General features: G+C 52.5%; 1 protein-coding gene across 3 annotated transcripts; it reads left to right on the top strand.

Annotated features, from left to right (window-relative positions):
• The first annotated feature begins 52 nt into the window (after positions 1-52).
• Positions 53-15693, top strand: PGAP2 (post-GPI attachment to proteins 2). 3 transcript variants are annotated; one of them, XM_053385010.1, is made up of 7 exons: positions 53-650; positions 2993-3124; positions 4887-5061; positions 5803-6055; positions 7644-7738; positions 13453-13561; positions 15197-15693. In XM_053385010.1, exons 3-7 carry the CDS (start codon positions 4897-4899, stop codon positions 15325-15327), a joined length of 753 nt encoding a protein of 250 aa, XP_053240985.1. In that variant the 5' UTR covers positions 53-650; positions 2993-3124; positions 4887-4896; the 3' UTR covers positions 15328-15693. The 3 variants fall into 3 exon arrangements, with proteins under 3 accessions (XP_053240985.1, XP_053240984.1, XP_053240983.1); XM_053385008.1 differs by having other exon boundaries at positions 60-650; positions 7644-7750; XM_053385009.1 differs by lacking the exon at positions 2993-3124 and having other exon boundaries at positions 59-650; positions 7644-7750.
• Positions 15694-23000: the final 7307 nt, after the last annotated feature.

Below are 23000 nucleotides of genomic sequence, written 5' to 3'. Positions count from 1 at the left end.
AAGCCGAACCCTGGCCTGGGTCGCTGAAGGGCGCCGCCAAAATAAAGCCGTGGTGAAACTGGTCGCCTTCCCCCCCAGACTACAACTCCCATCGGCCCCTGCCAGCGCGGCCCTCGCGAGGGGCTGACGGGAGTCGTAGTTCGCGGGGGGGGGAGAGAAAAAGGGCGCTTCGCCAGGCCCGGTGAGGGGCCTACGAAAAGCCCCCACGCTGAGGAAAAAACCTCGCCCTCGTAAAAGCCCAGCCGTGGGGTGGGGGGAGTCCCCAGTTCGAAGGAGACACGTTCGCCTCCTCAGGAAGAGGAGACGACTCTCCCCCTGGTCTAAGCCCCCGAGCATGTGCAGAGTGCATCTAAAGGGGAGCGAGGCGGTCGCGGGGGAGCCGCCGCCCTCCGTTTGGAGGGAGAGAAGCGCCTGGACCGCGGCCGACGCCGGGGCGGGTCTGTCGGAGGCCGCGCGGCCTCCCACTGGGGCCTGCCTGGGCGGGCAGAGGGCGGGCGAGAGGCAGGCAGGCGCCGCGGCTTCGCCTTGGCCCTCTCCTCCCCTCAGAAGCGGGTCCGGGGCGGAGGAGGGAAGGTCTCCCGGTTCCTTCCGAGGCTGAGGCAGCAGAAGGCGCCGCTCCGGAGCGCTCCATCCCGAAGCTCTCCTCGGAGGTAACGGCGACACGGGCGGGCGCGAGGGAGAAGCGGGGCAGGGTCGGTGGGGTCCCGCCGGGGCAGCGGCCCGCTTTCTAACCCCGAAGGCCGGCTTCCCGCAAGTGTCCTCCTTCCCGCAGCGGGGGGTTGGGGCCGGCCCTCCCGCCAGCTGCCTCGGGAGGCATGTGCCGGGAGGCGGCAAAGCTCCACCTGGGAGCAGGGGGGCACGAGGAGAGCCCGGCTGCTGGATCAGGCCCAGGGGCTCCACCAGGACCCGGGCGATAGAGCCGTAGGTCAACTCAGACCAGTCCCTATCGTCATCACCATTTCATCATTTCTGACCTGGCAATATATTAGAAATCACGATGTGTGCTATGCAAAAAAACACCCTCAGTCAGCCAATGCCTCCATGTAGCTCCATCCTTATTGCAGGCACCGTGACCTATTGCAATATGTAAAGATAAAGGGACCCCTGACCATTAGGTCCAGTTACGGACAACTCTGGGGTTGTGGCGCTCGTCTCGCTTTACTGGCTGAGGGAGCCAGGTCATGTGGCCAGCATGACTAAGCCGCTTCTGGCGAACCAGAGCAGCGCACGGAAACACCGTTTACCTTCACGCCGGAGTGGTGCCTATTTATCTACTTGCACTTTGACGTGCTTTCGAACTGCTAGGTTGGCAGGAGCAGGGACCGAGCAACGGGAGCTCACCCTGTTGCAGGGATTCGAACCACCGACCTTCTGATCAGCAAGTCCTAGGCTCTGTGATTTAACCCACAGCGCCACCCGCGTCCCTATTGCAATGTGTAGCTGGTGGTATATCATGATGTTGAAAACCATATACAGTGGTACCTCTGGTTGCGAACGGGATCCGTTCCAGAGCCCCGTTCGCAACATGAGCAGAACGCAATGTGCGGGTCATGATTCAACCCTTCTGCACATGCGCGTGACGTCATTGTGCGCATCTGCGCATGTGTCAGTGGTGAAACCCGGAAGCAACCCTTTCCGGTACTTCTGGGTCACCACGGGACGCAACCTGAAAACACACAACCTGAAGCAAACGTAACAAGAGGTATGACTGTATTGCCCAGGCACCTGGCCCAGTCTCCTGTCCCCATGAACAGATGCACTGGGAGACATGAAACACCACTTTCTCCCGACCTCCCCGAGGAGCAAGCCTGGGCCACGTGCCTGGGGGTCCTGGGCTGCCCAGATGACAAGACCCCCACAAAGGAAAACAGAAAGGTGTTGGGCACCAGCTGGGCTACAGGAGTTGCCCGAAGGAGGCGTGCAGTGCGCCATCCCAACTGCCTTAGGGACTCTGCTCCAGATCTGTGGAGGGTTTGCTCCTCTAGCCTTGCCCCTTCTGGGAAATGTGGGATTCGAGCACAAGAGCCCTCATCTCCTCTTGGAGAAGAGAGCTGTGCATCATGTGTGTTGCCCTCTGCTTTTATAACTGCCCCACAGACAGTCTCTGAAAGTCTTTGTAGACTATCCAAGTCTCTGAAAGAAGCAATGGGTCAGATTCTTATCTGGTGAAAACAAGCTGTAAAGCTTTGTTTTATAACGTCCAACGCTGCCGAAGTGGTCCGTAAACAGACGTAGTGAACAGTGATTCCGGATATACCCACCGTTTTCTAGAATTCTTCTTCAGCACAGCAGAAGGATACAGAAATGCTTCATAAACCCATCTATATGGTGAATGGAATTGTATAACAACAATAGCTATGGAGCAGTGGTCATAAAGTTATTTTTGTTGCCTTGGTTATTACTGATTTGTCCTCTGCTTCAGGCAGCCTTGGGTAGATGGGGGGGCACGTGGGTGTGAAGTGCTTGGGCTGGATTTTGTGACATTGGGCAGTACCTCAAGTCTGGTTCCAGCTCTTGAAACTCTCCAGCACACCTTTTAATTGCCGTGTGCAATGGGTGTGTTGCTTATAGCAGCTGGCGTAACCCTGCCTGCTCCCAGTGGGCCCCACCCGCACGGAAGCCGTGAATTTTGGCACTGTGGTAGCTGCTGCCATCACCTCTCGGCTGCAGCTATGGTGTAACACACCCGTCGACCGTGAGTGCCACAGTTTTTTATATCAAGCTCCTGTTGCAGTCACTGCAATGGCTTCACTAACCGAGTCCAGCTGGAGCAGGAAAAGGCCCGCCTTAAGCAGATGCTCTTTGTGAGTCAGAAAGGGTGACATTGCTCTCAGGTGAGCTCTGCTGCGGGTGTGGCTGGGTCCTGTGTGACAGGCTGAGTAGAATTCTTCTTCCTAGGTCAGCATTCACCAGCTCAGCTGCCAGATCTGACCTGCCCAGTTACGAAAACATTAGCTCACTTCCTCCTCATTGCCTTTTCTTGTGTGAACAGTAAATCAGACGGGGCCTACGTGGAGGAGGGACTGTGCAGGCTCAGTTCTCGTCTTGAGATGGAAGGCTAGGCCTTGGTGGTTCAGTCAGAAGTCCTGAAGAACAGGAGTTGCTGTGCCCATTTCCCCAGCAGGTGAGGCTGGCTTTCTCCCACATGGGGGATGCAAAGGTGTTGGTCACAGTTGTCAGTATCCACTTCGCAGAGCAGGTGACGGTGCAGGGGGGGTGTTGCAGGAATTTATGTATAGTTTTTGGGGGGGTGTTGTCCCTCCAGCAGATATAATGCACATGCAGCCCACTACCAAAACCAGCACAATCACTTTTGTGACTCTTGTGATCTGTCCCCACAAAACACTTCATCACAGTTTCTTCCTATCTGTTCAAAAGGGCCTTTGCTGCACGATACCAAATGTAACAGTTCACTGACCAATATATTTATGTACTGGCTCACTGAGAAAACTTCAGAAATTCATATAGACATGTGAGCTCAGCTACTCAGCAGCCCCTCTGCCTGAGGGATGATTCCTGGCATCCTGATACCTGAGTGCCAGACAGGTAGCCATTCCAGAAATAACAAATCCAGATGAAGACAAAAGGGTGTGATGAACTTGGCTGGGAAACAGGGAAATGTAAATATCTTTTTTGTGACACTTGATGGGTGTTTGGTGGAGGGCAAGGGGAACCATGGGGCAGGGTCCAGGATGCTCAGATCACTGCCACCAGACCTCCCCAATCATGATGTAACCGTGATGTATGAGTGATGTAGTTTGGGGGGGGTGACATGGGGATTAGCAGCTAATAGAAGATTGGGTTCTCTTTTGTTCGGGGCTTCCATCTTGTTCCACCTGGTGGCAGGTGGGAGTCCTGTGGCGACAGTCTTCAATCAAGACCAAGCCTACTGGCTGCTGTTTTGCTCTGGTCTTCCTGGCTGGTGTCCTTGTTTTTTTGTCCAAGGGAGCCTCAGATTTCTGTATATCGTTGAACAACTCTGGACTCTTCTCTATGGGGAAGAATGGAAGCCACCTCCACGTGCCCACCCCTACCTTTCAGAAGCCAGGTTGGACAGGCCTTGCGCCCCACGCAAGGCGGAGAGCTTTAAAGCTATTTGTTTATTTATTTTATTAAATTCCCATGCTGTTCTTCATTCGGGGATCACAGGGTTCTTCTGGTGGAAGAAGGCAGAGTCCTCCACATTCTCAGTCTCCTTTGCCCTGGGAGTCCTGCCAGGCAGCCTTCTGGCCTTGCACTACCCAGCCTTCCTCCTCAGGGGGCATCCTACATGGCACAGCAGTAAGTCCTGGAGGTCAGTTCCAGGTGGCAGGGCAGTCTGAGATCTCGGAAGAGCCTCCTGATAAGCAAGCCAGACAGCTTAAAGGCTCCTTCTGCACCAGGGAAAAAATAGCTTTTAAGCTCTCCACCTTGCATGCATTTAATTTGTGCAGTCACAGCTGGCTTGACACCAGTTGCTTAAAGCTGATATAATGCAAGTTAAATGCATGCAAGTCAACTGTCCTTTTGCAGTTCTTCCAGCAGCATTGTGACCTGGTGGCAGTATTCTAGTTTTGCACCAGCCGCAGCTTTCAAGCCAACCTGGAGGTACAGAAGCTGAACTCAGGGACAAGGTAACATATTTTCGTTTGGCAGATGAGTGATTTTGTACTGGAATTCATTTGAGAAATCTCAGGTGGCTGCCATCCAGACCTGGCACTTTGTCGATTTTGCGATGGAAAGAAGCCCTGATGCCTGTGAGCCCCCTCTTTGTATTTCTGAGTAACCAGATACGCATCCCGGCTGCTTTTCAGATCTTTATCCACAGCCGTGGAGACTGATAGGGAATACTCTCTGCTGCTTCTGAAAGAAGCACAGCACAAATGCTTGTCTTTCCATGCGCATAGGTTTGGCAGCATGTTCCAGCTGCCGCTCCCTTTGGATCGGGATGGGACCCTCTTCCGCCTCCGTTTTACCACCCTGGCAGTCGGGACTGTGTGCTGCCCGCTCTTTGGCTTCCTCTTCTGCGTCATCTGGTCCCTGTTCTTTCACTTTGATGAAGCCACTGCCACCCACTGCGATGTAAGTCCTCCTTGAGTGTTTGTGTGTGCATTTAAAGATTGCCCTATATTGGAATTTTATCCCCATTGTTATAGTACAGTCATGTCTTTTACGAGGATTCGGTTTCAAGGGTTCTGGGTCATTTGCTTAAGAAGAGCAATTAGAGTTAGTGCCAAAGTCCTGTTGCAATAAAACAGTCTTCACCTCCCTGTGGAAGGACAGCAAGAAGGAGCCAGTCTAGTGTCTCTAGGGAGGGAGATCCAAAGTTGCCTGGGAGCAGCCACTGAAAAAACCCTCCCACACATCAACACCATGTGTGCCTAAGAGGGTGGCAGGACAGAGATAAGGGCCTAACCAGGCAGGTTTGCATGGGAGAGTACAATAAGAGTGCATAAGACAAAGGGATCTCTGCGGAGGCTGTCTGGTCAGAGCTAACAGAATTCAGCCAGCAGGGACCGAAAACCTATATTCAGCCTTTGTGAGTGAAGGGTTTGGGGTGCTCCCGTTCCCCTTGCCAGCTATGGCAAGAGGAACATTGCTGTGGGGGTCAGAGGCTGAAGCGCCTGTAGGTAGGAGAGTGACGCCGCAGGACCAACAGCAAATAAGCCCCAAAGTCCAGCATCGTAAGAAGAGGAGGCTTGTGAGCAGCGGGTGCCTGCCTGCATGGGGAAATGGTGCTTCTCCAGCTTCTCCACGGTGGCAGGTAACAGGGAGGAGAACTGTCAGATTTGCAATACCACTGACTTTAGTTTTCCCCTACAGGTCCCCAACTACCTCCCCTCCATCAGCTCTGCCATTGGTGGGGAGACCCCCGAGCGCTACATGTGGCGTTTCTGCATCGGGCTGCACTCTGGGCCCCGCTTCCTCGTGGCCTTTGTCTACTGGAGCCACTACCGCGGCTGCCACTGCACACACCCGCGGTACCTCCGCCTGTGCAATGCAGCCTTTGGCCTCAACCTGCTGGAGAACACGGCCCTCCTTCTGCTGACCTACGTCTCCTCCTCTGAGAACTACCGTAAGGATGATGGACTCAAGGGCATCCTGATCAAATTTGCAGATGACACCAAACTGGGAGGGGTGGCTAACATCCCAGAGGACAGGATCACACTTCAAAATGACCTTGACAGATTTGAGAACTGGGCCAAAACAAACAAGATGAATTTTAACAGGGAGAAATGTAAAGTATTGCACTTGGGCAAAAAAAATGAGAGGCACAAATGGGTGACACCTGGCTTGAGAGCACTACATGTGAAAAGGATCTAGGAGTCTTGGTTGACCACAAACTTGACATGAGCCAACAGTGTGACGCGGCAGCTAAAAAAGCCAATGCAATTCTGGGCTGCATCAATAGGAGTATAGCATCTAGATCAAGGGAAGTAATAGTGCCACTGTACTCTGCTCTGGTCAGACCTCACCTGGAGTACTGTGTCCAGTTCTGGGCACCACAGTTCAAGAAGGACACTGACAAACTGGAACGTGTCCAGAGGAGGGCAACCAAAATGGTCAAAGGCCTGGAAACGATGCCTTATGAGGAACGGCTAAGGGAGCTGGGCATGTTTAGCCTGGAGAAGAGCAGGTTAAGGGGTGATATGATAGCCATGTTCAAATATATAAAAGGATGTCACATAGAGGAGGGAGAAAGGTTGTTTTCTGCTGCTCCAGAGAAGCGAACATGGAGCAATGGATCCAAACTACAAGAAAAAAGATTCCACCTAAACATTAGGAAGAACTTCCTGACAGTAAGAGCTGTTCGACAGTGGAATTCGCTGCCAAGGAGTGTGGTGGAGTCTCCTTCTTTGGAGGTCTTTAAGCAAAGGCTTGACAACCATATGTCAGGAGTGCTCTGATGGTGTTTCCTGCTTGGCAGCGGGTTGGACTCGATGGCTCTTGTGGTCTCCTCCAACTCTATGATTCTATGATTCTATCAGTGCCTGGTGCAGCGCCAGCCTGGCTCACTGGCAGGTGGATGCCTTCTGGTTTGTGGGCCTGAGAGTTTGGGGGTTGTCACTGGGGCACAACAGCACTGCCCTTACGAGCTGGTTGGGAGGGGGCTGGTTGGCTGGAGCCACCGTGTCTACTCTGGTCCTCTCTCTCCTAGCCTGCTCTGCCTCCTGCCCCAGATTTCTGTTCCAGACTCTCTCAAAGCATCATAGAATCGTTATCTAGTCGACCCCCCTGCAATGCAGAAATCTCAGCTATTGAATTGCTGACAGATGGCCATCCAACCTCTGCTTTAAAATATACAGTGAAGGGAGACTCCACCACCTTCCAAGGGAGTCTGTTCCACTGTTGTGCAGCTCTTACCGTCAGAAAGTTCTTCCTAAGAATTAGTCAGACTCTCCTTTCTTGGCATTTGAATCCATCGGTTCGGGTCCTCCTCACTGGAGCAGCAGAAAACAGCTGCAGCTCCCTCTGGCTTCCATATGGCTTAGGCAGAAGAACGCTTTCTCACTAGGCGTGAGGTTCAGATGCACAATTAGCTGTTACTTTTAATGTTGTGCCTAGGAGTTTGCGTGTCCCCCATGGCTAGTTGAACTTTTGTGGTGGCGGCCGCTTCTGCTTCTTGCTCACAGTTAGCATTGCATGTCCTTTCTTTGCTGCAGTGATCCACGAGAACGCCTTCATCCTCTTCATAGCTTCGGCCCTCAGCCACATGTTCCTGACTTGCGTTTTGTGGCGGATGACTAAGAAGCACGCAGTAAGTCCCGAGGTACAGTCCCCTCTCTTTCTTTCATTGGCGGATGTGAGGAGGGTTTGGAGCTGAGGGCTGAACTTGGCAGCCTTGCCTGGGTCTTGATAGCGCACATCACGTTTCCATAGTTGTGCTTCCAAATGTGTTGATTTAGAGTACCCCATCCACATGTGGTGCCTGGGCGGGTTACATACAGCTTGGTACAATTAAAACAAGTAAGACATAAGCACTCTGATCTCATCAAAATGGTTGTTGGGCAAACTAAGTCCTGGGGCCAGATCTGGCCCAATCACCTTCTAAATCCGGCCCGCGGACGGTCCAGGAACCAACGTGTTTTTACATGAGTAGAATGTGTCCTTTTATTTAAAATGCATCTCTGGGTTATTTGTGGGGCATAGGAATTTGTTCATTTCCCCCCAAAAAATATAGTCCGGCCCCCCGCAAGGTCTGAGGGACAGCGGACCGGCCCCCTGCTGAAAACGTTTGGTGACCCCTGCAGTAACCTTTCCGTCTCTTGAGTTGTATATTGTTACGCACCACCCCAATCTCTGAATGGTGAGAGACTCCAGGGGTTCCAGACCCTTACCCAGGGTTCAGTTTCCTTGGAATTAAGGTCAGCGCTGTGGTGTCTTTAGAATATAGTCGTAGCTTGCTTGTCGAACACCTTGGTACGTTTTGGCTCCCGAACGCACAAACCCAAAAGCGAGTCTTCCGGTTTGCAAATGTTTTTTGGAAGCCGAATGTCTGACGCAGCTTCCACTTGAGTGCAGGAAGCTCCTGCAGCCAATCGGAAGCAGCGCCTTGGTTTTCGAACCGCCTTGGGAGTCAAACAGATTAAGTTTGACAACCAAGGTACCACAGTATTTGGTTTTGTTTACACGTATATACAACCTGAGCATAACATGGCAGGGCTCACAGCATCAACACCCCAACAGGTCTTGCTTTCTCCATCAGTCACAGCTTTGGATCCAGCACGGAGCAAGCAGGCCTCTCTGTCTCCAGCTTCCAGCCTGTTTCCCAGCTCAGCTCACATAGAGTTCTCTCTGGCTATCAGCTACGTGTGGGTTGAAGGAAAGGCCGCCCATTAGCCAGGACTCTTGCAAGCTAGCTCATTATGAGGGCACTGAAGTGACCAAGTAAGGTCGTTGCCATCCAAAGAAACTCATCTGACTACTTCAGCAAACTCCTATTTGATTCTATTCCTCTCTGGTCACCAGACCCCAAGAACTGGAAGGGACTCAGGGTATCATCCAGACCACACCCCCCCAAACCCACAATCTGAATTATGGGCACTGGGGAGAGCAGCAACTGCTGGAGTTTGGTATAAAGTTCTGCCACCAGAGGGCTGTCCAGGTTTGCCCAGTATTTTACTGATCATCATTTGGAGCTTTGTCTTCTCAATAATTCCTTGGCACTTTATGTTGCACTTATGTCGCAGAGGGAGAGGTGAGGGGGCTCAAGTCTTCCCTGGAAGCCACACCTGCTGCCCCAGAAGCCCTGACCTCTGATCTCAAGGGACAGCAATAGTATGGAGAAGACTGTTTGCACTTGCTTGTGTGTACCAACACTGGCAAGCGCTACAGCTTCTGTGAGGGAGGTAAAAGGTCAGTTTGGATAGGAAATATACACTGGCGGGTCTGAGCTAGAAACGGCTCACCAGGATTGAGACCTTGGGGCTGTAGCGGGTGGGTCAGTGAAGATGTTGAACCAGCGCGCAGCAGGTGCGAAAAGGCAAATTCCATTCTCGGCATCATTAGAAAAGGAATTGAAAATAAAGCTGCCAGTATCGTAATGCTCTTACACAATTCTACGGCGCAACTGAGTTTGGAATACTGTGTACAATTCTGGTCATCTAACCTCAAAAAGGGTGTTGTAGAGTTGGGAGAGGTTCAGAAAAAGGCACCCAAAATGATCAAGGAGACGGGTCAGTTCCCTTACCAAAAAAGCTTGTAGCATTTGGCACTTCTCTGAGAGTAAGATGCAACAGTACAGTAATAATAAATTTTATTTGTACCCCGCCCTCCCAGGCCAGAGCCGGGCTCAGGACGGCTAACAACAAGTAAAATTACAGTAAAATCATAATGGGGGGGACAATTTAAAATGCAGGTTAAAATGCAATTTAAAATGCTGCCTCATTTTAAAAATAGCCCATGGATCAAAACCTTAAGGGGAGGGAAAACATAAGGGTCAGACTGAGTCCAAACCAAAGGCCAGGCAGAACAGCTCTGTTTTGCAGACCCTGTGGAAAGATGTCAAGTCCCGCAGGGCCTTAGTCTCTTGTGACAGAGCGTTCCACCAAGTTGGGGCCAGTACTGAAAAGGCCGTGGCCCTAGTTGAGACCAATCTAACCAACTTGTGACCTGGGACCTCCAACGTATCATTTGTGGCCCTTAAGGTCCTCCGCGGGGCATATCAGGAGAGGCAGTCCTGTAGGTACGAGGGTCCTAGGCCTAAGTGTGTCAAGTTGTGCACCTTACTTCCTCCAAGTACTAGAACCCAGGTTTGATCAGATGAAGCTGATTGGTGGGATATTAAAGAGCAGGCAAAAGAAAGCACTTCTTCATAAAATAAAAACTATGGAGTTGGCTCCTGTGAAAAGTACGGATGGCTATCAACGTGGCTGGCTTTCAAAAGGCATGAGATACACTCATGGAGGAAGAGAAGGCTGTCAGGACAGTGGCTAATCCTGAGGATGGCTGTGCTCTCTCTGCACCGCTAGAGGCCATATGCCTCTGAATACCAGTTGCTGGGAAGGGCAAGGGCGGAGAGTTGCTGTCGCACCCAGGACCTCTTTCGAGGCTCCCCACTGGGACGTTTTGTTGGACTAGATGGGCCCAGTTGGGCCTGCATCGTAGAAGCTCTTGCACAGAACTGCAGGGCAAGAATTGCAAGCTGTTGGGGAGGGAGGGTTGGAGAGCTGAAGGCACAGGGAACTGAAGCAAGGAATGGCAAGGAACAGGGTGATGGACATGTGTCCCTGTGTGTGGAGGGGGCAATAGGCACAGGGCCAAGAGAGAGGAGGGGCTGCATGCTGAGGACAAGCAAGGGGGCGGACATCTGTGTGTGTGTGTACTTGGGAGCCACTGACTAAGGGAGGTTAAAGAGGAATTTTGACACCGCCTGCGCAAACACAATGAATTGCCACCTGCCATTTCCTGTGCGAATTTTTACATAAGAGATTTCTGCTTGCGGTTCCTGCTCCTGGCTTCCCTCCCTCCCGTCTGCCTTGGCACTTCCGCTCTAGCGCAGAAGGGCTGGGCTTCTCACGCTGCCACGGAGCAGGTCTTGGGCCCCAACAGCATGCTAGTAGGGGACACGTTACACGGTTCAGCCCCTGCGCTGCTCTGCTACTTGTTTTATTTATTGCTTGCATTTCTGTCCCACCTGTCCCTGTCTCCAGGGAGCGCAGGGGACGTACACAGTTCTCCCCACTCGTTTCATTCCCACAGCAACCCTGTGAGGTAGGTGAGACTTGAGAGGGAGAGTGACTGGCCACCAGGGGGCACCCAGGGAGCTTCATAGCTAAGTGGGAATTTGAACCCTGGTCTCTCAGGTCCTAGGCTGACCCTCTAACCTCTACACCACACTGGCTCTATGCTAAAGGAGCAGAAGAGGCAAAGAGAGAAACGAGGAGCAGGAGAGCCACTCAGACGCAGAAATGTGGGAGCTGTAACAATGAGGACTAGAAGACTGAAATGGCTTTCCATATATCACTAGAAAGCACTGGAGAGGTTACTGCCATTGCCCGAATTCATGTTGAACCCAGTTTTCTAGAATTACCACCCTGTTCTCCGCCTTTACCAGATGCTTTGCCGTGGCTCCTCCCATCCCGTTGCTCTTCCTTCTCCCCTCCCACTCCCCCCCCCACTAATTTTTTCCAAATATCTTAAACACAATACAGCTTAACAATATTATTCTCCTTTAAGTCTATATACTTCTCCCCTCCCACTTGCCCCCATCTCAAAACTTGTTTCCCCCCCCTCTTCTTTCTAAACCTCCCACTTCCCCCCTGAAATCTTTGTGCTTCTCTTTGACGAAAGCAAATGGAAACGAAAACTGCGATCTAAACATTTGCGGTTTGGAGTTTCTAGGCCCTGGGGTGAGACGGTGGGGGGGGTTCCCCTTGCCTGCATGGATGGGCAGTAACCAGAAGTGGGGGACCTTTTTCCCACGCCCCATTCATCTCTATGGCCCGGCCCCTCTGTCAGACTTTTCTCGTGGCAGAAGCAAGGCCCTCTTGCTCCCTGGTGTGTGGGTGTGGGCCCAGACATCATGCCCCAACCAGCTCTTAAGTTCTCCCTCCCACCCTCCTTAATGCTTCTGCTGCTGTTGCATCCCATTTCCCTCAAATAAGCTGAGTCAGGAAGCCAAGCCGATCAAGGATTTGTACTTCCCCTATATCAGCAGTTGCAACTCAGGGCTGCTCTGTGTTGGGGCGCTGTGTTGAGCCTGTCAGCCGTGGAGACACCCTTGGCAATGAGCATCCCTGCCCTTTTGCTCTTTATCCCTCAAGGCAGCGTTTCCCAAAGTGTGGTCCCCAGCTGTTTTTGGACTACAACCCCCATCATCCCTAGCTTGCAGGGCCAGTCGTCAGGAATGATGGGAGGAAGCTGTGATAGGCAAGTTGTGGCCCTTCCGTAGGAGCCCTGGGCTTCAGAGTGTGGAGCTGTTGTGAGTTGCACAACCAAATGGCCAATGGGAAGCTTGCAAGCAGGAGTTAGAAGCGCAAGAGCCCTCTCCCCTCCTGCTGTTTCCAGCAACTGGTATTCAGAAGCACCCTGCCTCTGATAGAGGAGGGATCACACAGCCATTTTTATATAGCCTTATCCTTCGTGAATTTGTCCAAGCCCCCACTCAGGTTGCTGGCCATGACTACATCTTGTAGCAGCGAATTCCATATTTTAACTGAGCTGTGTGAAGCAGTCCCTTCCTTTCGCTTATCTTGAATCTTCCAAATCTCAGCTTCATCAGACATCCTGGAGGTCTAGCGTTATGAGATGGGGGCGGGGGGAGTCTTCACACCATGCATAAACATAAACCCCACTCTCGTACAGTGGTACCTCGCAAGACGAATGCCTCGCAAGACGGAAAACTCACAAGACGAAAGGGTTTTTGGTTTTTTGAGTTGCTTCGCAAGACGATTTTCCCTATGGGCTTGCTTCGCAAGACGGAAACGTCTTGCAAGTTTGTTTCCTTTTTCTTAAAACCGTTAATACAGTTGCGACTTGACTTCGAGGAGCAACTCATAGAACGCGGTGTGGTAGCCTTTTTTGAGGTTTTTGAAGACTTTGGTGATTTTTGAAGCTTTTCCAAAACTTTTCCGACACCGTGCTTCGCAAGACGAAAAAACTGGCGGAACGAATTAATTTCGTCTTGCGAGGCACCACTGTATCTCCTCTTACTCATTGATTTTCTCAGCTAAAAAGCTCTGAATGTTGTCACTTGGCCTCACAGGGGAGGCGCTCCAAAATCCCTTGATTATTTGGGTCACCTTTTCTAGCTCAACGGTATCCTTTCTGAGGTGAGGTGGCCACAGGTGGCCTCCCTACACAGGTCTCCTCGTGTTCCTGTTGCTGCAAAGAGGCCACGTGCTAAGCCCTGAGGAGCAGGGCCTCAAGTCCTACATCCACTTATGCTAAGTTGGCATGCGTATGCAAATGTGGGGCTGCCAGCCTTCTTCCTGGTGGGAGTGACCTCGCCCCTCTCCCCCTCTCTTGCAGGAGCGCAAGTCCTACAAGTGGAAGTGGTGGCTGTTCCTCTTCAACCTGGTCACGTTCTCAGTAGCCGTGTACTTCTACTTCCGCCACAACTGGTACTGCGAGCCCGGAGGTAAGTCCCCTTTGGGGATTCAGCCTCTTGCTCGTGGCTAGAAATGGAGGCTGCTCAGTGGTGGCGCTTGGTCTGCGGTGCCAGAGCACCTACGCGCCTGCTTTGTGGCTTTCCTTTGTAGGAGAGGATTCCTGTGGCTCTGGTGTTGGCGCTTGCCCCATGCCTCCTGTTTGTAGCAGAGGAAAGATGGGCACAGGGCGCTTAGTGGCTCATGCACCCCATTAACTGCTAGGCCAGGGATAGCCAACTTGGGCACCCTCCACACGTTGGTGAACTCTAACTCCCAGCAGCCAGCAGGGCCTCTAGCTAGGGATGAGAGTCTGAACCCAGCAGCACCTGGTGGGCAGGTGTACCAGGTACGTGGGTGTGTTTCTATGTCTCCTTTGCCTGGTTTGATGTGGGGAGGCAGAGGCTCTGTCGAGCATCACTCTTTTTTGCTATAGACATGGCTCAGAGCCTCCCTCTTGCTGCCTGCATTTCCCTGAGCTGAGACGGCCTTTTAAAACTCCATCCTGTATTCATTGTATACATACGATTGTGTATCATCTGACCCGTCTACTGCAATTATTAAGTTTGCAGATGACACCACCATAATGGGTTTAATAACAGGTGGAGACGAATCAGCGTATAGAGGAAAGGTCCAAAAAATATCTAAATGGTGCCTAGGGAACAACTTGGTGTTGGACTTTCGGAGGAAGAGAGGAAAACTAGCCCTGCTGTACATCGGGGAGGGCTGTGTGGAGAGAGTCTCTTCCTTTAAATTCCTAGGAGTTTATCTCAGTGAAGACCTTACTTGGAAAATAAATATAACCCAGGTGGTTAGGAAAGCCCAACAGAGACTCCATCTCCTCAGAGTATTGTGGAAGAACGATGTCAATCAACATTTGATGATCTCCTTCTACCGGTCCACAATAGAAAGTGTCCTTTCATACTGTATCACTGGTTTGACATCAACTGATAGGAAGTGCCTACAGAGGGTGGTGAATACAGCACAAGGTATTATGGGCTGTTCCGTGAATCCGCTGGATGAAATAGCAGAAGAACTTTGCCTCAGGAGAGTGAGGAAAATTCTCAGGGATGATTCACACCCTGGCCGGCACTTTCTTGATCTCCTGCCCTCAGGCAGAAGATATAGAAGCATGATTAGTCACACCAACAGGGTAAAGAACAGCTTCTGTCCGTTGGCTGTTAGGCTGCTGAATGAAAAGATAACAACAGGGCAACTGACTTTCGGGTTTGGTGGATGTGTGTCAGTAAACAAGGGGAATTAAGACTAAGAGAGCTGAGTGGGGGGTGCTCGTGTAATCTCACTGTATACAAGTTGTACAAGTGACAATAAAGTATTTCAGTCTAACTGGATCACTTACCGTATTATCTGAGCCACATGGGAAATGCTCGCCAGTGAGTGACTGGCAGGTGCCTTTGAGAACAATGAAAGGCAGCTGTGTGCAAGAGGCAGGTGGGTTGGCAGAACATGTGAAGTGTTCCTCGGGTGGAACTGAGCATCCCAGGAATCCTGGGGTAAAATCCATGTTTCTAGCCCTTATGGACTCAAAATATATAAGCTGTGCTTGGCGCTGTTTCAGACACCTGAGATTCCTGACCTTGTTTCCCCCTCTTTCTTTCCTTCCCTAGTTTACACCATCTTTGCCTTCTTGGAGTACCTGGTGGTTTTTTCTAACATGGCCTTCCACATGACTGCGTGGTGGGACTTTGGCAACAAGGAGCTGGTGGTCAGTTCCCAGCCAGAAGACAAACGCTTCTAGCAAAAGCCTGCCTTTGAGCTGAGGAAAAGCCTCTGGATTTCTTGCGGGGAGGAGCAGCAGCCTGCTTGCCAGCGTCAGATCCTTCCGGCAGGGCCCAGGACATTTCAGAAGGGGCACCTGTGACTGGACTGGAAAGAACCAGTGCGCCCCGTGGGAATTGGGACCCTGCCGTCACGTGTCCGACAACAGAGCAGAAGGTGTGGCTGGTTGACGGGCCTTTTGATCAAGGGGACACCTTTGTAAAAGTAAAAACAAAACTCAGAATGTGCTCTGCTGCCAACCCAGGACAGGGACAGAACTGGACTAGCCCACTGGGGCTGTGTGTTGTGATGGTAACAAGTCCAGCGGCTCTTGAAGTCAGAGACTCCTGGGACTTGCCTGAAGGAGGCGACTCCTTTTCCCACCTGGCCCTTAGCAGGAACGCCGAGTGGTTGTAGCCGGTCCTTTTTCCCAGTGGGGTAGAGGGGAATTTCTCTCTTTGCCTCTGTAAACGGCAGCCTGGCCTCCTTCCGTCTCATTCTCCCGCGTGGGGCTTTCCTGCTGCCCAGTGAGGTCCAGCTCTATGATAGATGCCTGTCACTGAGCTGGGCCAAAGTGCCAAACCCTGGGAGCGCTTGGACTTTAGAAATAAAATGGGGCTGGAGGTGAGGCAGTCTCTCTTCCCCATTTCCCCAGCTTCTGCACTGAAGTTCCCTAAAGCGAGTTATGCATATTCTGCATATTGGAACAAGTTCTGCGTGGCGTCGGCACACCCTTGCAGCCCCTGGGAGCTGATCATCTTCCTATCTGCTGCTGGAGCTTCTCTGTCCTTGAGAATTCACAGACCCTTCCCCCAAATTCCTAGAAACCTCAGGCAGGCAGGAGTTGGGGGACAGCATAGGTGGGATTCGTTTGCTCTTGACTGTGATGTTTTGAAGGTAGAGGAAAGGAGCTACATTGGTGAAAGAACCACCTGAGAGTTGGGCTCAGCTGGGGAAGATCGGGCTGGGAGACGTAAAGCAGAAATAGGTACCTTGAGCTGGGAGGGTGCAGGAGCACTTAGAGGACCAAGCAGAGCTCCTCAACTTAACCCTTGCACACCTTGGGTCCTGGGCATCAGCTCTTGATCCAGGTAAAGGGACACAGATGCTTCTCCAAGCATAGAGATGCAGAGAGGCCCGCTTCTCTGGCCTGCTCAGAGCCCACCAGGCCTTACTCCTAGCAAGAGAGATCAGGAAGAAGTGGCAGGATCAGGCCACCTCAGTGAGGTCCCAGAAGCCTCAAGGGAGGAATCCTAAGGAAAGGGTAGTTTGAGGCTGATCCAGAGGTAGGCTGCAGCAGAGAGAGACCACCAGCCAGGGGCTTGGGATCGATAGGGAAGGGGAATGGCTGAGGGAAAAGCTCCTAGGAAGCGAGGGCTCAAAGCAACCAGTAAAGACTGAATGCAGGTAACTTGGTTCTCCGGCTAAGAAGTCTCGGGTCAGTTGGTGGAGTCAGGCTAGCCAAGGAGCTCTCCGGAAAGGAGGATTGGAGAGAGCAGCTTGTGGTGCATCTACAGTGGTGCCTCGCAAGACGAAATTAATTCGTTCCGCGAGTTTTTTCTTCTTGCGAGTTTTTCGTCTTGCGAAGCACGGTTTCCCATAGGAATGCATTGAAAATCAATCAATGCGTTCCTGTGGAAACCGCCTTCAGACCAGGTCCGGGGACAGTCTGTCCCCCGACCTCTTCTGAAGGCTGGGGGGGGGACAAGGGCTTTTCTTCCCACCGCCAGCCTTCAGAAGGCTGTTCTGAAGGCTGGCGGTGGGAAGAAAAGCCCTCCCCACCTCCCGCCCCGCAAGCTCCGGGGACAGGAGGGCTTTGCTGCCGACCGCCAGCATTTTAAAAGCCCCCGGGACAGCGGAGACAGGAGAGGTCCAGGACCTCTTCTGAAGGCCGGCGGTGGGCGAAAGTCTTTGCTCCCCACCGCCAGCATTTTAAAAGAGTTCCCCGGAGATTTCCCTATGGGCTTTCTTCTTGCGAAGCAAGCCCATAGGGAAATTCGTCTGGCGAAGCACCTCGAAAAACGGAAAACTCTTTCTTCTTGCGAGTTTTCCGTCTTGCGAGGCATTCGTCTTGCGAGGTACCATTGTACTAGCCCAGGGTTGCTGTTCCAAGGCAGGGATGCTCTGGCATCAGGCCAGGTTTTCTCTCGTGCTGCTTGTCCTCCCACATCCCTGGTGTGTGGGCCTCTTTGCTGTCTCTGTGGCAAGGTGTGTGTGTGTGGAAAAAATGGTACTGCCAGGTGTCTATTTTCATTGGCTCCCCCCCCGCCTCCCAAGATGAAATAAAGCACTGAGTATTTTTTTCCAGTTGTAGCAGCAGTTGCAGTGGACCAGTTGCTCCCTCTGCCTGATATCTACCCTAGCTGACAGGAGGAAGGGGGAGGGTCTTTACCTGCCTTGCTTCCCAAGGTCTTCCAAAGGGGAGGTGCCTAGGATGAAACTGGGACCTTCTGCATGCCAAGCAGTTGCTCTGCCGCTGGCTTGTGGCCACTCTCCTATCAGGGAGCCATGAACTACACTCAAGTCCCTGAGCCATTGATTTACTGCACACCTCCTCTGCCTCCCGAGTTTTCGAAGCTCCTCCCTCAGCCCACAGGGACTAGCACCTTGTCTGTGTGCAAAGGCTGTAAAACATCACCTCTCCGACACAAGGGGTGAGGCCATGCATATGACTGGCAGGCTCTGGCTGGCTGAAGCTGATGGTATTGGTCCAAGGGCCAAGATATTCCCAAAATGAAAACCATTGTGACATAAGGGGTTAAAGTGTCGGAACTAGGACCTGGGAGAGATCAGGTGTCAAGTCCCTGCCTTTCAGCCTAACCTACCTCACAAGCTTGTTGTGGGGATTGCAATGGACTACTGCAATGTGCTCTACGTGGGGCCACCTTTGAAGGTGACCCGGAAACTACAACTAATCCAGAATGCGGCAGCTAGACTGGGGACTGGGAGCGCTACCAAGACCACATAACACCGGTCCTGAGAGACCTGCATTGGCTCCCAGTATGTTTCCGAGCACAATTCAAAGTGTTGGTGCTGACCTTGAAAGCCCCAAACAGCCTCGGTCCAGTATCCCTGAAGGAGCGTCTCCACCCCCATCGTTCTGCCCAGACACTGAGGTCCAGCTCCGAGGGCCTTCTGGCGGTTCCCTCCCTGTGAGAACTGAGGTTACAGGGAACCAGGCAGAGGGCCTTCTCGGTAGTGGCGCCAGCCCTGTGGAATGCCCTCCCACCAGATGTCAAAGAGAACAACAACTACCAGACTTTTAGAAGACATCTGAAGGCAGCCCTGTTCAGGGAAGTTTTTAATGTTTTATGTATTATGGTATTTTAATATTTTGTTGGAAGCCGCCCAGAGTGGGGAAGCGCAGCCAGATGGGCAGGGCATAAATAATAAATTATTATTATTAGGTAGCACAGTGTACGCCACCTTGAGCTCCTTGGAGCAGAAGGTGGGATGTAGATGCAATTAATGACTCCTGCCTTGCAGGGGGTTGGACTAGATGACCGCACAGATCCCATTCCTACTCTGCAAGTTCTATGAAATAATTTGAGCTGCCGCCACTTGCCTTGTGGATTCCAGAAGGCGTCACCCGCCTGCCCTGTTGCTGCAGCCATGAAAGCACTTCTTTTCTGGCTCCATCTCTGGACAGCCTCTCCCAAAGGCCACAGATCAGCTCGGGTTCAATAGCAAGCCAGTGATGTCATGCCTTCCCAGGAATGTCCTGGAGCCTCAGAGGAGGAGGGGAGCAGGGAGGGAAGCGAGAGGGATGGATGCCTCTCTGTGTGATGTGTCCAGCAGCAGAGCCTCAAGCTCTTGGCTTGGGCCAGCCGCATTCCAGCCCCGAAGGTCAACAGCCGAGCAGCAGTGGGCAGAAAGGATGGGTCCGTCGGGGCTGCTCCTCAAGCAGCATTTTGCATGAGGGTCCAGCGCCCCAGAGGACAGGGCAATGCAGCACCTAGTTAAAACTATGGAGGCAACGATGGCCACCAGCCTAGATGGCTTTAAAAGAGGATAGGGCACATTCAGATGGCTATCAAAGGCTGCTAGCCAGGATGCTCTGCTTGTGAATACCAGAAACCGCAGGAGGGTGGGCTCTGGTGCTCAGATCCTGCCTGCTGGTTTCCCATTAAGGGCACCTGGTTGGCCACTGTGAGAACAGGACACTGGACCAGATGGGCCCTGTGGCTTCATCCAGCAGGGCTCTCTGTCCTTAGGAGTGCAGGTGCAGCTGGCTCCTGATCCCGGGGTCAGCCCTCTGCCCAGCCACACCCCTCTCCTTTGGGGCCTTACCATTCCCGACAGTAATTTGTTAGTGAAATCCATGCCAGGAAGAGGAACAATGGCCTTTCTGTGGCAGGAGGAGAAAAGACTGGCTGCTGCTGCTGCTGCTGCTGCTGGCAGGACCCAGACCAAGCCAGACAAAGGCTGCATTAGCTTCCCCATGGAGGTCGGAAGCCAAACAGCCCAAGACGATGGCTAATAATAATAATAATAATAATAATAATAATAATAATAATAATTTATTATTTATACCCCGTCCCGCTGGCTGAGTTTCCCCAGCCACTCTGGGCGGCTCCCAATCAAGTGTTAAAAACAATACAGCGTTAAATATTAAGAACTTCCCTAAACAGGGCTGCCTTCAGATGTCTTTTAAAGATAAGATAGTCGTTTATTTCCTTGCTATCTGGTGGGAGGGAGTGCCACAGGGCGGGTGCCACTACCGAGAAGGTCCTCTGTCTGGTTCCCTCTAACTTTGCTTCTCACAATGAAGGAACCGCCAGAAGGCCCTCGGAGCTGGACCTCGGGGTCCGGACTGGATGATGGGGGTGGAGACGCTCCTTCAGGTATACAGGACCGAAGCCGTTTAGGGCTTTAAAGGTCAGCACCAACACTTTGGCCACCGACCCACCAACAGGTTTTCCTGGGGGACACTAAGGGAAAGTGGGATCAGCGGGCGGGCGGGGGGCGGGGTGGCGCTGGCTATCATACTAGATCCTGCATTGGACTGGATGACCCTTGTGCTCCCAACTCCACCATTCTGTTCTTTAATTCAACCAAATAGTTCTAATTTGATTTTGAACAAATGTGCAATCCAGTGTTAACTGTTCTGAATGATGTTGAGTAATTATATTCATCAGTGGGTCGTTCAAACTGCTGTTCTGCCCAATGCATTTCAGAGTATAGGGAGCCGCTGATTCAGTTGGAGACCATGGAAAAGCCAAGAGCTGGGTGGCCACAGGCTCACTGATTTGCAGAGTTGGCAGGGACCCTAAGGGTCATCTAGCCCAGCCCCCTCCAAGGCATGCGTCCCAGCTAAAGAAGCTGCTGGGTGTGGCCATCGCATGGTTTCCATTTGAGTTCCATCAAACTCAGACAACGCAGCCACATGATACTCGAGCTGATGGTCTGAAACATCAGGAGGGCACCTGGTTAGCAGGCCTAAAGCTCTGTTGAAATATCCTGCGGGGTGGGAGGTTGCTGGGCAGGAGGCCATCACTGCAGGGCTGGCTCCAGCTGTAGCCATCAGAGGACCAGACTGCCTCTTTGGCCTGCACAGGAGCCAGGATGCTGTCTTCCACTAGCTTTGCCTAGAGGTTCCCCGCCCCCCACGTGACAAGCTCTTTCTGCGGCCTTGTGAAATGTGAGTGGCGCACTAATACAGCCTCGCTGGCTGGTAAGAGTTGTGGTCGTGGGCAGCACCCAGCTGGGTGAGGCTGCCTTGGGAGCAGAGGGCCTGCTTTGGGTGCGGAAGGTCTCTGGGAGATGGGACCTGCGCCTCTGGAGGGAGGAGCGAAGGGTGGCGGCCAGGGAGAGGGGGACCCCCACACACACACCTGGCTCCATTGAAGGCAGCCGCTTCCAAGCAGCTGCTCCTTCTTCCGGCAACCCAGAGAACTTGCGGGCGTCCAGTGAGGCCGAACCTTGAGAAAACCAGGATAAAAGGAAGTCTTGCAGGAGGACGTGATGGCCACTAATTTGGACAGCTTTAAAAGAGGATTGTACAAATTCATGGAAAGAGCTATCAATGGCGACTAGCCACATTAGCTCGGCTTCCACTGCAAAATTAAGACGCTGGACTAGGTGGGTCATTGGCCTGATCCACTTCTTAGAAGAGGTGCGAAGGGCTCCAGCTGTGCTCCGAGAGCGGCAAGGGCTTCCTGTGACCTCCGGGTTATTGCTGCAGCCTCTGGCCCAGCCTGATCCATTTGGCGCCAGCCAGGCCCTCCCTCTCGCTTGCATTTTGAGCTGATGGGAACTGAGAATGCAGCCTCAGCTCCCGCTTCACCTCCCTCAGCAGTTCCCTCTCTGCACGGACACGGCAGAGTCCACAGCCCTTAAGAAGCCTCTTGCGCACCCACCGACGCAGAGCCCAGGTCCACCTGCAGCCAGGCTACTTCCGACTTGGAAGGCCAAGTCTCTGGGCCACATGGTGCCTGTGGGGTCTCCAGAGGCTGAGAACGTCCCCCCTACTCAATTCCCGCCTTTGGAAAGCTGGAACCACACACACCCCACCTCCTGCATGACCTGGAGAAAGTGGACGGAGGAACTTTTCCTCCCGCGTAACACTAGAACTCTTGGGCATCCCACAAAGCGGAAGGATTTGGGACTTTAAAAAGGCCTTCCTCCTGCAGTTAAACTATGTCCCTCGTTCCTTCCTGCAGGAAGCAGCGATGGGCACCAACCTGGGCGGTTTTAAAAGAGGTCCAAGAATAGAGAGGATGTGGGGGGGGGGTTGCATCTTTATTTATCTGAGGCCGACAAGAGAAAACACTCCGGGTCCTTTTGCACAACGTGATTTTAAAGGAGGAAAGAAGGTCCGGAATGGGAAGCCTCCTTCCTTCCCTTGCTGAAGGGAGACGAGGCGAGGAGGAGCTCTCGGGTCAGGTCATGCCAACATCCTTCCCGCATTGCTGGCGTGCTGCAGCTTGTGAGTCCGATTCAGAGGAGGCAGGAAGCTTCACTGGCGTGTTGCGCAAGGAGGCGTGACGACGCCAAAGGTTCTTCTTTCCACCGGAGGCAATTAAGAAAGCAAAAATGGAGGCACGAGGGGCTGTGGCTGGGCTCTCCGCGGCGCCAGAAAACTCGCCGGAGCAATTCAGATCCTGAGACTCTCCAGTTCAAAACCGTTCCAGCAAGTTTCTAGTCCCCACCACACACACATACACCAGGGCTCACTTAATTATTTTCCCCCCTTCCTGTTGTAGTGACTGGCCTTGCACCACTTGATTTTTAATCACAGTTTTGCAGACCTGCCACAGACCACCTGAACGAAAGTCAATTGCTGCTGCTGCTGGCGGTGGTTCATGGAGCGCCGTTCAAGGTCCTCTGACTGTGCAGCGAAGATGAGCAATGGGTGGGCAATGCACAAGCCAGCGGGGGCTTCTCAGTCGGAGTCACGTAGCTGGAACAAGCAGGTGGGGAACTGCAGAGGTTTGGTTATCACAGCATTCTTCCTAGTCTGTCTTTTTACTGTTAAGTGTACACACACACACACACACACACACACACACACACACACACACAGCGCCCCTGGCTACTGACTGCAGAAATATGAAAGGCGAAAGAGTCCACTTCTAGCAGGCCGGGAAGGCAGGAGTTCCTGTTTTTCAGAAGGAAGTGCGGGGGGGGGGGGGACACACCACAGACAGTCAG

This window comes from Podarcis raffonei, chromosome 4 (genome assembly GCF_027172205.1).
Source record: "Podarcis raffonei isolate rPodRaf1 chromosome 4, rPodRaf1.pri, whole genome shotgun sequence".
NCBI lineage: Eukaryota > Metazoa > Chordata > Lepidosauria > Squamata > Lacertidae > Podarcis > Podarcis raffonei.
The sequence above is the reverse complement of the archived record's forward strand: the minus strand, read 5'-3'. Positions and strand labels throughout refer to the sequence as shown.

What these genes read in the sequence shown, in the direction of transcription:
- PGAP2 (XM_053385009.1), top strand. Translation starts at nt 4,897, where the DNA reads ATGTTCCAGCTGCCGCTCCCTTTGGATCGGGATGGGACCCTCTTCCGC. An exon ending in CTCCTCCTCTGAGAACTACC is followed by an intron (nt 6,056 to 7,643) that starts GTAAGGATGATG and finishes TCTTTGCTGCAG; the next exon opens with TGATCCACGAGAACGCCTTC. An exon ending in AGCACGCAGTAAGTCCCGAG is followed by an intron (nt 7,751 to 13,452) that starts GTACAGTCCCCT and finishes CCTCTCTTGCAG; the next exon opens with GAGCGCAAGTCCTACAAGTG.